Here is a 14,551-nt window from a genome sequence, read left to right as displayed (position 1 = left end):
GGCCGTCACACAGTGGATTGTATTCTCGACTCACATTGATGCGTTTTCGCGTTCTCTGTCTTTGGGCCGTTCTTGCTGTCCTCTCAGGTGACCTGGAAAGCGCTCCTATCATGCGCAGCATGTCGTCTGACGGCTGCATGTACGAGTTTGAGTGGCACACCGCTGTGGCCTGCCTGCTGTCCAAAGCAGAGGGAGATGACTGCAAGGTGGACGACCCACAGTCCGGTATGACACTCGCACACACACACCAAATCAATGTATATGTCTCATAGCAACAGTAATACAGCACCAGTTTGTCGATTGGTCTTAGCGCTTAAGGTACATGAATGTGCTGCATGCAAGGCTGTCATGGTTCTAAGTTATACACATGTGCTTGACATTATTGGACACACAGGCTGCCACTGACTCTCTCACCTTCCTCTATGTCTCATTTCTTCTCAATGCGTTTCTCCCCCACTCCAGACTTCACCTTTGACCTGTCCCCTCTGTCCAAGCTCAATGGTGGCTACTACAACCTGTCTAGTGACGTGTATGACTATTACATCAATGTGTGTGGCTCCGTCACCGTCCCCACTGCCTCCTGTCCCGAGAAGACTGGAGCCTGTCAGGTGGACAAGAGGTGAGGAGCAGCCAAGACACGGCACCCATGTGTCATGTACCTCGTAATCCGCTACTAGCAGTAGCCACACATTTACATACTCTGGGATAACAAATCCATTTGGTTATATTCGTAACGCAGCACTTTACAACGCAATAGTAATGGTTGAGTAAAACTATTCTTGTTGAAACGTTGGTTTACCCTTTAAATATATTCATTTTGCAGCGTGGCTACGAGCTCTGCGTCCTCCTCCTTTTTAATGTACAGTAAGTGGTTAAATGAAATACTCATGTGTCATTGACATGCCTTTTTTTCTCATTTAGCTTGAAGTCGTGGAGCCTGGGGGAGTTTAGCTCCCATCTGTCCTATTATGACGAGGTAATCCAGTTGACCTACTCTAATGGTTCCCAGTACAACAACGAGGGACACACCCTGCGGTCTACACTCATCACCTTCCTCTGTGACAGAGATGCTGGGGTCGGCCAGCCTCAGTACCAGGTAATCTCTTCTCTTCTCTTCTCTTCTCTTCTCTTCTCTTCTCTTCTCTTCTCTTCTCTTCTCTTCTCTTCTCTTCTCTTCTCTTCTCTTCTCCATAATAAAAATAAACTGTACTATAAACTGTGTGTAACTGTGTATACATGTATTTCAGGTGGAGGACAATTACACATATATCTTCCGATGGTACACATCCTACGCCTGTCCTGAGAGACCCCATGAGTGTGTGGTGACCGACCCCAACACTCTGGAACAATACGACCTGTCCAGGTACAGCATAGATACATTGCTCTAGACACTGTGCTCTGGAATCTGATTGATCTGATACCATGATGTGAATGTGGTCAATGGGAAATATCCAAAATCCTGCTGATTTTTAATGTGCGGTTACTGATGTACTGACATTTGCCAACTATCATGATATTTGATATTGATATATCAATATCACAATATTAAATGTAAACGGAAACTGCAGCAGGACAGCGTTATTGAACATTCCATTATGGATGGGACACCTTCTGTTAAATATAACTATTATAAAACATTTGAGTTTGTATAGAAGGTTCCCTTCGATACTGGTATTGGATTTAATACAAACATTTATTATTTATTGTGTATTCCTGATATTGTGCTTGCTTGTGTAGAAACTGAGCATCGTGTCTTATATGATTTCATCAACTCTCCCTCTTTCTGTTCACCTCTTTTTCCCACCTCTCTGTACTTCCGCTCTATCTCCTTATTGGTCATCTGCATCATGATGTCTCTCTCACTGTCTTCGTGTCATTACCACTACTACGTACGATCATCTTGCTCCTTCTTTTAACTCCTTCTCTGCACTGTTCTTTTGTTCTTTCTCTCTATTTCTCCCCCAACCCCACCCCTCTGTCCCCTCTATCCATCTGTCTCCAGTTTGTCTCGTCCTGGCTCCAGTAGGAACTGGCAGACCATGGACCTCTCGGATGAACCGAAGAAAAAGTACTACATCAACGTGTGTCGGCCACTGGTGGCCGTCACGGGCTGTGACCGCCAGGCGTCCGTGTGTCAGATGAAGTACGAGACGCAGCAGGTGAGTGGTGTAACACGTGTTAAAATGGCATACCTGCCTTGCATTGTCCTATACTGTCCTCCAATCAACAACAACAAATCCCGCACATTGTTGTGTACTGCAGTTTCGGTGATTGTGTTTCTTGTTGAGCGGTGCATCCGCACAGCTTTGTGTGTATGTCCGTTTAAGCACGGAATGTGTGTTTGTAGAAAGGAATGTGATGCTTTGATTGGCTGATGTATGATGACGTTCTCAACATCATACATCATCATCATCATGATAAAAGGCACCGCTCACTTCACACGAGTGTGATTTTTACAGATATCGTGGTAATGCTATTTTCTCCCACCCCATAATAGTATTAATTCTGGTCCAGACAGTTCTTGTTTTTAGTGGATCTTATTGGTCTTCCATTTTGCTCCAATTGTTGACTGATCATCTACATTTCTTGGACTTTCCATCATCGTTGAGGCCCAAAGCCAAAGTGCTGCCACTTTTGTTTTGGTGCCAAATGTCATGTCACATAAAGATTTCCTCAGATTGCTGAGACTGCTGTGACTGAGTGATCTGAGGTTTCCATGTGCCATGAGGCTCTGAAAGTTGGGCCAATGTTCAGCACATTGTTACAGTGGCCTGGCCTACATGGGCCACTGTAAGCTGCATGTTTATTCTTTTAATTTGACTAGTTGGATAACGTTAGAGTTAAGTATTTTATGTTGTGTCTTGTTGCCAACTAGAAGAGTGTCTGCAAACCGCTGGACCAATAAGCATCACATTTGTTGTGCACACTGGTAGTAGGCCACAGTAGTACCTCCACTACGGTACACATACAGCGCTGATGTTTTTTAACTTTTTAATTTATAATGGGAGTCAAAGGGGCTCTGATACAAACGTTTTAGCCGTGAACCAAAAGACATATTTTTATTTTATGTCTCCCGTCCCTGGGACACAAACTTAATTGTTTTTTTGAAAAATGGTTTGAATTTCCTATGAACATCTTTTGAAATAAAAATTGTCAAATTACTAACAAAAAAGGGGGGATATTTGGGTCCAGACCCGCTGTTTGGGATCAGTGTCATAGACGACTGATATCACGCGCTGGCCACAAGAAGTCCAGATCCAAATTCGAGCCACACTGTTCCCTTGTGGATGCTGAAATGCACATGTAGTTGACAAAGTGGTGACTCTCTCTCTCTGTCTCTCAGGGGGGGGACAGTCTTGTAGAAACTGTGTCAGTCGCCAACATGGGCGTGGCCAAGAGTGGGCCCATCATCGAGGGGCGGGACAAGCTGCTGCTGGAGTATACAGACGGCGCGGCCTGCCAATCAGACGGCCTGCAGCTTACCTACACCACACGCATCCACCTGGTCTGCTCCAAGGGAGCTGGGGTGAGTCTGCACTGCAGCACATTATCAATACCACACAATGAGGACCACTGTGTGCTGTGTTGTCCTTTATGTGTAACCTTTGACTGTACTACCTGTTCTGTTACTAATCGTGTTTATAAAGCATTCAATCAATCAAGATACTTTTTCACTATTTCAACATTTTAAAAATGTGATTCAGCCGATCAGTCCAGTTATAGGTAGAAAAGGTAGACGTGAATGGGCCTGTTATACAGTATAGAGGCTGATGGAATGTAGGATGGCATTTCTTCCTTGGACTAGTAGTGTGAATAAGGTTTCACGACAATCGGAGTGCCTTCCTCATTTGAATAACTGTCTCCCTCATTTGTGCATTTAAACATGAATCTTTGGCATGTGCCTAATTTATCTGTCTGTGGTGCAATTTTACAGTCGTCGCCTCCGCGTTTCTTGATTGACCAGAACTGCACTGCAAACTTCATATGGGAGACCTCCGCTGCGTGTGCCATCAGAACTACCCAGAACAGTGTGAGTGTCACATTTATGATGGGCTGTTGATGTCCTCAGTGAAACAAGAGAGTTGAGGTTTGATGATTTAATGTGTGCGTGCGTTGGTGTTCTAGAGCTGTTCTGTGGTGGACCCCAACACTGGATTTGAGTTCAACCTGCAGCCCTTGGCCTCTGAGAAGGGCTACACAACCACAGGAAATGGCAAGACGTTCTTGGTATGCTGATGCACACACACACACACACACACACACACACACACACACACACACACACACACACACACACACACACACACACGGGTGTGAGTTGCTAAATATTGTAAAATGTACCTGAGCATGAATTTAAAGGGGTGTAATCTTTTTCGCCGTTTATCTGTTAGCAAAATAGTAGGCTTGCACTGACCTATAGAGACTCGGATGATTCACTTTTAGACTTTTAGAAGTCAAAATTACACACTTTTTAAAGATCTTTGGAAAATTAAAATAGCCGCTCACACTTGTGAGCTTGAAGATCAACTATTTTTTAGATTAGCCAAAGTATAAAATATTGTTAAAGCAGTTTTAAAGTTTTATACTGTTCCTCATTTGAACCAAGAACCCTGCAAGCATGTCCTCTTTCCTCTCTTCCAGGTGAATATCTGTGGGGAGGCGGCGGCGTGCGGGCCGGGGGCAGCGGGCTGTGAGCTGGAAGATGGCAAGGCCGTAACCCCTGTGGGCGTGGAGAAGACCCTGCAGTACTCCACTGACGGACTTCTCACCCTCACATACAAAGGAGACCTGGATGTACCCACAGGTAACAGTAGACACCAATGGTTTTCAACCTTTTTCATATCAAGGTCCATTATTTATTCGGCATTTGAGCCACGGACCACCATTTGATGAGATTTAGCCTCGTAAGAATATTTTTTTATCCTTCGATACGTTTTTGTCTTCCACATACGTTTTTGATAAAAAAATAACAAATCTTCTACCTTCTGTAATATCATACACTTCTTGTAAATTAAGTAATGCAGATGTTTAACAGTAATGTAACTCTTGAGAGCGTAAGATGAAACCAAATCCATTTGGTTTCATTTTACGCTCAAGAGTTAAAGATCTATAAGGGTTCATTGGTTACCAACTCTCTATCATTTAGCTGGAGACCACCTGGAACCCCCTCAAGGACCACTGGTGGTCCCGGACCACTGGTTCTTTGCAGAAAAATAGCTGATTTACAAGAATTTCGCAGAATGTTCGCCTCCCAGAGTAGGGACTCTGTGGTTCAAAATGGTTAAACTTTGATTGTAAACGGCATAAGGTACAGGCTGTCAGACATTTTAAAATGATAACACACACAAAAGTCCTGGGGACTTGTTTCCATTGTGGTCCAAAACAGTCCAAAACACTATGTACAAAGGAGAAAAAATAAAGAATGTCGTCGGTGAATCACACCTTTCTATGGGAAAGAATACGATTGCTTCCCCTTGTGGTCTCCTGGTGGTCTCCTGGTAGATGGTTTTTCAGGCCTGTTTTGAAAGATGCCAGTGATCCACATTTTTTAAGGAATGGTGTCAGGGCATTCCACATTATTGGCAGAGTATAGAATGAGAACACGAAACTGTTATTGAAAGGAGAGAAAAACCACTGTCTTATATCCCCTGTCGTCCCTCAGGCACTCGGATGACCTTCACCATTACCTTTGTGTGTGACGCTGACTCCCACCCCGGCTCTCTGAAGCTGCTGAGAGAGGAGCTCAGCTCCTCCACTCACACCACCCACGACGTCTTCCTGGAGTTCGCCACGGCACTGGCCTGTATCCCTGCCCCAGTAGACTGCCAGGTTTCTGGTAAATACAACAGTACTGTATCCCTGCCCCAGTAGACTGCCAGGTTTCTGGTAAATACTACTACTGTATCCCTGCCCCAGTAGACTGCCAGGTTTCTGGTAAATACAACAGTACTGTATCCCTGCCCCAGTAGACTGCCAGGTTTCTGGTAAATACTACTACTGTATCCCTGCCCCAGTAGACTGCCAGGTTACTGGTAAATACAACAATACTGTATCCCTGCCCCAGTAGACTGCCAGGTTTCTGGTAAATACAACAGTACTGTATCCCTGCCCCAGTAGACTGCCAGGTTTCTGGTAAATACAACAGTACTGTATCCCTGCCCCAGTAGACTGCCAGGTTTCTGGTAAATACAACAGTACTGTATCCCTGCCCCAGTAGGCTGCCAGGTTACTGGTAAATACAACAGTACTGTATCCCTGCCCCAGTAGACTGCCAGGTTACTGGTAAATGTCTGAACACTTTCAAGAAAAAGTTTTTAGCAATACAAGTGAGAAACCAGTAAAAGTGAGGAAAAACGGGATGAGGAGCGCCCGGTTTCGGGCAAAGAAAAAGACAGTGAACGGGAGGCAGACAGGGGTCCAGCGATCGGCTCCCCAACGGGGGGGGGGGGGGGGGGGGCTTTCCCCGGCCACGCGCTGGAAAAACGGGCGCCAGTTCAGTTTTTCTCACTTTCACTGGTTTCTCGTTTTTACTGAAATAAAATATTATAATATATTGCATACTGATGTCATATGTTGGTAGAGTGCGTCTATATAGGATGGAAGAGGAAGTACAGCGCCCAGGATTACATTAGATAATTGACATTGGGTGAAAAAAATGGGTTGCAAAATCGTGGGATAGAAATTATAGATAAAAAAAAGAGTGAGTCTATGTATAATTGGGTTCCTTTGTGTATAGATTCCCATGGCAACGAGTATGATTTGAGCCACCTTACTCGGGATGCGGAGGACAGTCCCTGGATTGCCATAGATACCTCACCTCAGGCCAAGACGCGCAGTTTCTACATCAACGTCTGTAAACCCCTGCCCAGTGTCGAAGGCTGTCCTGGTAAAAATAACATGCATGCACGCACGCACGCACGCACACACACACACACACACACACAAACACAAACTTCTGTACGTATCATTGACATCAGTTCTACTCGAGGCATTCTAGTTAACATTATGATTTTGCAAAGCATACATACTTTTTATAATTTTTATTATGGAATAGTTCCCTGAAAGTTCTGGAATAAATGGAAGGCGATGGCTTCCTCCAAAATCAAACAAACCAACATGGTAAGAAAGTTGGCAATAATGTCAACAATACTGTGAGTCGTATTGCATGTGCCAGAACAAGCTAGAGCACCATTATGGTCCTTTTAATGAATTAAAGGACCATTATATTCAGTTCATGTCCTCTCCCATGACTTCTTCTTACCACTGCATGCTTAACCCCTTTTGGTGTTAGCATTATGTTATGCTTTAGCTATTGAAAAATAGCAGACCTACAAGTGGCGCGCTACGAGCTTGTAGGTCTGCTATTTTTGAAAAATCGAAGAACGACTGACATAAACATAGCTTTTCCAGAAAACTGTCAGCGTGTAGAAGACAATTTTAGAATCTGAACTCAGGTCAGAACTCAGAATGATTTCCCCTGTTGTTTGTCTTTACTATGATCTTGCAGTTAGTAAGTCATTCTGGACAAGAGCATTTGCTAAATGCCTAAATTGTAATTGTAATTCATGCATAATCATAACATCATTTCTCTCTCTCTGTAGTTGGTCCTCTCGGAGCGTGTTCCAGGGTTGGCAGTAGCGGTGTGAACCTGGGCTACGTCCAGTCCAGTCCACGGATGGCGGAGGACGGCTCCATCAGCATCGTCTATCAGAATGGAGACCGCTGCGGCGCTGCTTCCCACTACTCCACACGCATCCTCTTCCAGTGTGATGACAACCCCGTGAGTATATGAGAGCTACTGTGCCTTTTGCCAAGAACACCTCACATTACACTCGGATTAGTTAAGTGAATTGCCCGTCTCTTTACACTCCGTTGTTTTGCTGTCTTTATTGTCCCTTGTCTTGTTGTCCCCTTAGGCTCACCACCCTGGTGGAGACATGGGTAACTTCACTTTAAAGAGCAGATTTAGCTGATTGCTGATTGCTGAAAAAGAAAAAAATATATGCATTTTACTTAAAGCCATAGGACTCTTTTTTATAAATCAGTCTTTATGGAATGTCTAATTCAGTCATTTAACTTCACTCTAATAAATATATTTTTTTAATTTAAATTATAATAGTGCCAAATCACAACATGTTGTCTCTCAAGACACTTTTCACAATAGAGCATGTAGTACACCATACTTCGTTCTACAGAGACCCAACAAATCCACCATGAGCAATTCACCCTTTGTCAAGTCCCGCCCGTGGTTGTGCCCCTCTTCGCACCTATTGGTTGCCGTTTCGTGGTTGGACAAAAACCTCTCTCCATCCACTACCATTGAAATAACAACATGTTTTTCAGTTGCTTCATATTGATATTCTGTGCACTCGATTCTTATTTTAAACTTGGTGTCAGTAAAAATTAACATCACAGGTGCAGAATGGTGACTGGGCAAGTTTGTTCTTAGTTTTTCCCAAAAAATATGTTTTAGAAAATTCAACATAAACAAGGTTGAACCAGGGCGGAACAAGGCAGAAAGAGCCTGCTGGTTACCGGTTAGTCAGTCAGGGACCAATCAGAAGGCTGACAAAGGGTGAATTGTATTGGCGTCGAGGGAAATACCCTTGAGGCCATCTGCCTTGACCAGTTTGGGGTTGGGGCGTAAATGTTCCTTGTTTTCTTCCCCAGGGATGTGCCGATCAATCGGGTCTGATCTAATTGTGTGTGTGTGTGTGTGTGTGTGTGTGTGTGTGTGTGTGTGTGTGTGTGTGTGTGTGTGTGTGTGTGTGTGTGTGTGTGTGTGTGTGTGTGTGTGTGTGTGTCTAGGGCTCGCCAATGTTTGACCGTCAGATTGGCTGTGAATATGTCTTCATCTGGAGGACATCTGTGGCCTGCCCTATTAGGAAAACCCAAGGTGTGTGTTTTGGAAAACTGGAGGATACTTAAATAGCTTTTTTCACTCGTCATGTTTTTATTCTGCTGTGCTTTTTGAGGGGCGCTAGCTCCTCCTATGTCCAGCTCTGAGGTCTGTGTAAACACATACATTGAAGACAAAAGTGTGTAAACATAAACATTGAAGACAAAAGTGAGGACGCAAATTGTGATTGGCCGTAATGAGATGATGTATAAGAGCACCCCTCACTTCACACGGGTGTGATTTTTAACCTGACATAGAGAAAACACTACAAAATCAGGATGTATTGGATTTATACAGAAGCTAGCCCAGCACTACACTTATTAATGGCCATCAGCTTGACCATTATCATTTTATTTTGAACACACACCCCTTCTGTCCCTTCCCAGTTCTGTGCTAATGACATATTTCAAGATTTTAAGCCCTTCGACGAATACAGACAGAAAATTGCTTATCTACAAGCACACAGCATGTTACATCACAAACTTATAGAACTGCTATCTTCGTGATTGTATAAATAATTATTATAAATATCTTGCTCAACATAGGAAGACCAGGTTTAATTTGTTATGTGGTATACGTTGTTCTTCTTCCCTCTTACCTCCTCCAGGTGATGACTGTCGTGTGAAGGACCCCCGCAGTGGCTTTGAGTTCAACCTGAGCTCCCTGAAGGACAAGGATTACCCGATACCGAGCGGGAAGTACAAGTACCACCTGTCTGTGTGCGGAGGGCTCAAGCGAGGGGTGTGCACAAACAAGGACACGGGGAGCGAAGTGGTTTCCTCCTGCCAGGTGGAGGGAAATACAAACAGGATAGCAGGTATGGACATTCAGCAATACAGACAATATATAACATACAGTACATCACCTGAACAAGCGCTGCCTAGAGCACTTTTTCGGCGTAAACAGGAAAGACGGGACATCGTCCTCCCCCAACAGTGGTACGGGGTATATCACAACCTCGTCTATGAGCTCCATCTGGGCAAAGTTCATAGGAGCTCCATCTGGGTACTTCAGACTATTTAACAAGGGCCAAGGGTGCGCCTTTTTAAATGGTATCCTAGGCTTGGGCAATATCTAAAATTCAATATTGTAATATGTGGGGTATAATTAGTTTCTTATATCAGCGATTTGTTGTGGGATCGCTGAAGCATTGTAATATTCAAGTCTATTACCGGTATGTATGTCTGCTGTTTTGGAGCTGTTGTGCACTCTCTGAAGGCTCAGCTTTGTGTTGTCTTGTGATGTACAGGCATGGCGTCTCAGACTCTGACCTATGTGGGAGACCAGCTCATACTGAACTACACCAACGGAGAGACCTGCCACAAGATCTACCAGAGATCCACAGAGATCCACTTCACCTGTCACCCTGATATGCACCCAGTGAGAGAGAGAGAGACACACACACACACACACACACACACACACACACACACACACACACACACACACACACACACACACACACACACACACACACACGCACGCATGCTGTGTTTGTAATGTGGACATTGATATCAACAATATGAGACAGTGGTACTACAAATACTATTGATTTCCTGAATTCTACCACTAACGGGGCCCATCTCCCAGCCTACTGTATGCCACAGTAGTACTGCACTACTGTACATAGGCGGAAAGCAGCGCCTACGTTTTAATAATGTGTGAGCAAGACTCGTGACCCCGAATGTCTCCCTGGAGTGCCATAGAATGGCATAGAATGGCTGCTCACTGCTGCTCACTTGTTATAGGATGGGCAAATGCAGAGGACACATTTCATCTACTGTATAATTATGTATGTGCATACCGTATAATGCGTATATACATATACAGTGACAAAGAAACAACCCAAAATATCACCAAAAGATGCTGTTCCACTATTGGAAGTAGTCAGATATTGAATACCACTGAACTATTTTACTGGATATTTATTATTTTGGTATATCCACATTCCTCCAACATAAGCTAAATTTGCATACATTCCTGACTCACCCTAGTTTTCCATAATGAATTGCTCGATACGAGTTTCAGTACATTTGCCAAAATGCCGCCAAAGTTAGCTACTGTGTATGTCAACAGCTGATTATAAAAGCCAGGTGATCCATGCCTATCCTGTGCTAATTCTGATAGTTCAGATAGCTGCATAATCAGAGGCGGAAGGTTCTTAAAACGGCAGTGGGTACATGCAGCCACGCCCCCCCCCCCCCCCCCCCCAGCGGTGGGAAAAAAAACGAGTTTTATTTGTCTCTTAAAAGAGCCGTTGTGTTGGCGCTGATAGTGCTGTCAGCCTCGGCAGCTACGTGCAGAGTCGGTGTGGCGGCAGCGGGCACTGGGGCCTTGACAGCGGGCGCCGATGTGGCCGTGGGGAAGGAAAATTTCAGTGGACAGTGGGTGCATATACTACATATTGATATATTTTGCCAAAATGCCAGTGGGTTCATTTGCGCCTCTGAACCCACGGAGTTGATGCCTCTGTGCATAATAATAAAAATTCAAACATAAATACATTTAAGTATATATATTTTGATAGTTTGGGGTCATTTTTTCTCTTGACAATTGTTGTGAACTGTGTATGTTGCATTTTGTAGGGGTTTCCAGAGTTCATCAAGGAGACTACAGATTGTACCTATCTGTTCAACTGGCGCACCGCCCTGGCTTGTGTTGCCATCAAAACCACTAGCTGCTCATTCAAGTAAACACCTCCACCTATAGTATATTAAATCTGAAATGGTTGCAGATGAAAAATGTTTTCTAACTGTGTGTGTGTGTAATACTGCATATATATGTGCGTGACTGCGTGTTCATCCATCCTCAGCGATGGCCAGGGCCACTCCTATGACCTGTCATCCCTCGCCATAGACAACAGGAACTGGGTTGTTGAGCCCTCTACTAGTGACACACAGCAACGCTTCTACATCAACGTGTGCAGGTCTCTGGTACCTCTGGGAGGTAGGTTTGACAATCAACATCAAGTTCATGTTTGTACACACTAGTGAAGAAGAGATCCAGTAGAACTAAGACAAGTGATTTTATGCTTGGTTGTGTGGGGCTCCAAAAATAGCAAATCTACAGCTTGTAAATCGGCTATTTTCGACATGCAGCTAAGTAGAAATGAGCCATTACGGCCCTCCAAAACACATTTTAGTTGACTAGATTTACAGTAGCTAACTAAAATCTGCTTTGATCAAGCTGAAACCTTTCCCAAATGTTGAATACATGTCATAGATGACTGACGTCATAGAAGACTGATGTTACAGGCTGGATACATGGTTTCATTTTATCGAGAGTAATACTAAGAAAACTGACCTAAATCCACATTCCTGTGTGTGATAGGTTCATGGGCGTGTCCATCAGGCGCTGCGTCCTGTCTAAAGCACAATAATGACTACGTGAGCCTGGGGGAGGCAGAGAGCGCCCCCATCTGGCACAGAGGAGTGCTGCAGCTCAAATACACCAATGGAGAGCTGTGTTCAGACCAGATCCGCAAGAAGAGCACTGTCATCCGCTTCCAGTGTAACAAAGATAAAGTGGTGAGGATCCGCCACACACACGCACGCACGCACACTTCATTATTATGCAGCTAATTGATTTATTGAATACTTTAGCAGTTTGAAAAAGAAAAAAAGAGAAGAAGAAAAAGCACAGGAAAGTACAGTTCGATACAAGAGTGCCTATCTTGTTTCCATTGTGGTCCTTTTGTTCATCAACACTATACTACTGAATAATAACCTTACAAATAACACACATTAATTGTGTGTGTGTGTGTGTGTGTGTGTGTGTGTGTGTGTGTGTGTGTGTGTGTGTGTGTGTGTGTGTGTGTGTGTGTGTGTGTGTGTGTGTGTGTGTGTGTGTGTGTGTGTGTGTGTGTGTGTGTGTGTGTGTGTGTGTGTGTGTGTGTGTGTGTGTGTGTGTGTGTGTGTGTGTGTGTGTGTGTGTGTGTGTTTTTGTGTTGTTGTTATCAGGACTCCCGCCCCACCCTGATCTCAGAGGTTGAGGAGTGTGTGTACACCTTCCTGTGGTCCACTGCTGCTGCCTGCCCTCTGAACAGCAGCCAGCATGATGACTGTAGAGTCATCAACCCTGCTACAGGTCAGACACACACACACACACACACACACACACACACACACACACACACACATTGTGAGCTTGTAGCTCTGCTATTTAAAAAAGATTTGTATACATTTTAAAACTTGTGAAATAGAACATTCTGTGACTTGAGACCAATACAATACAATACATTTTTAATTCTGGACTTTTACTTGTAACACTGCAGTAATTCACATAAAAAAATGTGAATACCTTTTCCACCACTACACGCCACCGACACACCACACACACAAATACAGACAAGCAGACAAATATAGAAGCACATTTTGAGTTTGCAGATCGTCTATTTTCAAATGGCTGAAATGTAGGGCTGAAGTGGTTCATGTATGTTTTCGTAATAATAATACAAATCTACAAATTAACTAGTAACTAAGGTTTTCAAATAATTGTAGTTTTCTTCTGAGATGTAGAAGTACTGAAAATTGGAAATACTCTGGTAAAGTAAAAATTCCCATAAAACTGTACTAATTGTACGTGGTTACTTTCCGCCCCTGCGTGTAGGTTATCTGTTTGACCTGAACTCCCTGGCTGTGGACGAAGGCTACACCGTCTACGACCACAAGGACCGCAGCAACATGCTCAGGCTCAACATCTGTGGAGAGGTCGCCAACGCTGGATGCAGCCCTGGAACCGGTGTGTAAAGGCTGGGGCTGATGTTCCATAATGACAACTATTGTGATACTTTCTTTTGCAACATCAATTTAACATATTTGGCGATGTGGCCCAAATAACGTGTCATATTGCATAAAAGCAGAAAAATGGCCTGCCTCCCAAATCTAAGCATTGTTGAAGCCTCACAAAATCTCTCTTCTGTCATTATTGAAACACGCAGATCGGTCTATCACTTTCGCATCAAAATGGCTGAGGCGCTAACCTCTTTCTATATTACAAAGGAAAGAATGGCAGCATTATCGAGCTATGTTTCGATCGAGCATTGAATAGGCCTTTGAACAGAAAAGCTGCTAATTAAACCGTTTCTTACCAGACACATTGTCAGAGAGCTATCTGGGCTCCTGGTTACACATTAGTCCATGCTAAAACAGAACCAGTGTTTATATTCAAATGGTTTATGCAATAGCGCAAGTCTTGCATCACGGCCTCTTATTCCTCCATAGCACCACAGCATGGATCACTACTCTACCTTCACTGTAGGTGCACACCTCATCAAATAATTGTTACCAGGATGTCACAGACCGTAACATTCCTTCTAGGTACTTTCAGACGGGCATTGTTTGACGCAGACGTTGTCGCCTGGATCAGGTCTGCTCAAGCGGGGCGTGATAACGCAAGCGTAACGGTGCTCGTTTCGGCATGTGCACGAAACGAGCACGCGGGACGTAAATACGCTTGTGTAGTCGGCCCTCGACTCCGCGCGTACAGGAAGAAAAACGCAGGTCTCGTTGAAAATGAATTACTAGGAATTACTAATATTGCTGCCTGTTTGAAAGGACCTTTAAGTTTGGTTGAAAACCAGAGGGAAAATAACCAGAGTCATACTGTAGAATGTGTTCTATGACGTATTGTTGCATTAATGTGAGACCTGTA

The 14,551-nt window shown here is 44.0% G+C and overlaps 1 protein-coding gene across 1 annotated transcript in view; it reads left to right on the top strand.

The window, feature by feature from the left end:
- igf2r (insulin-like growth factor 2 receptor) overlaps nucleotides 1–14,551 on the top strand; it is a 48,827-nt gene that overhangs the window by 19,659 nt on the left and 14,617 nt on the right. Inside the window, exons 14-33 of the mRNA XM_080791571.1 lie at nucleotides 88–225; nucleotides 463–619; nucleotides 922–1,096; nucleotides 1,248–1,363; nucleotides 2,003–2,159; nucleotides 3,344–3,526; nucleotides 3,935–4,030; nucleotides 4,126–4,227; nucleotides 4,642–4,804; nucleotides 5,663–5,836; nucleotides 6,737–6,886; nucleotides 7,602–7,780; nucleotides 8,809–8,896; nucleotides 9,507–9,716; nucleotides 10,149–10,279; nucleotides 11,485–11,588; nucleotides 11,712–11,845; nucleotides 12,230–12,426; nucleotides 12,859–12,985; nucleotides 13,508–13,639. Of these exons, the coding sequence (XP_080647697.1) occupies nucleotides 88–225; nucleotides 463–619; nucleotides 922–1,096; nucleotides 1,248–1,363; nucleotides 2,003–2,159; nucleotides 3,344–3,526; nucleotides 3,935–4,030; nucleotides 4,126–4,227; nucleotides 4,642–4,804; nucleotides 5,663–5,836; nucleotides 6,737–6,886; nucleotides 7,602–7,780; nucleotides 8,809–8,896; nucleotides 9,507–9,716; nucleotides 10,149–10,279; nucleotides 11,485–11,588; nucleotides 11,712–11,845; nucleotides 12,230–12,426; nucleotides 12,859–12,985; nucleotides 13,508–13,639 (2,913 nt within the window). The remainder of the gene's footprint in view (nucleotides 1–87; nucleotides 226–462; nucleotides 620–921; nucleotides 1,097–1,247; nucleotides 1,364–2,002; nucleotides 2,160–3,343; nucleotides 3,527–3,934; nucleotides 4,031–4,125; nucleotides 4,228–4,641; nucleotides 4,805–5,662; nucleotides 5,837–6,736; nucleotides 6,887–7,601; nucleotides 7,781–8,808; nucleotides 8,897–9,506; nucleotides 9,717–10,148; nucleotides 10,280–11,484; nucleotides 11,589–11,711; nucleotides 11,846–12,229; nucleotides 12,427–12,858; nucleotides 12,986–13,507; nucleotides 13,640–14,551) is intronic.

This window comes from Protomyctophum bolini (genome assembly GCF_963924005.1).
Source record: "Protomyctophum bolini genome assembly, chromosome: 19".
Lineage (NCBI taxonomy): Eukaryota > Metazoa > Chordata > Actinopteri > Myctophiformes > Myctophidae > Protomyctophum > Protomyctophum bolini.
The sequence above is the reverse complement of the archived record's forward strand: the minus strand, read 5'-3'. Positions and strand labels throughout refer to the sequence as shown.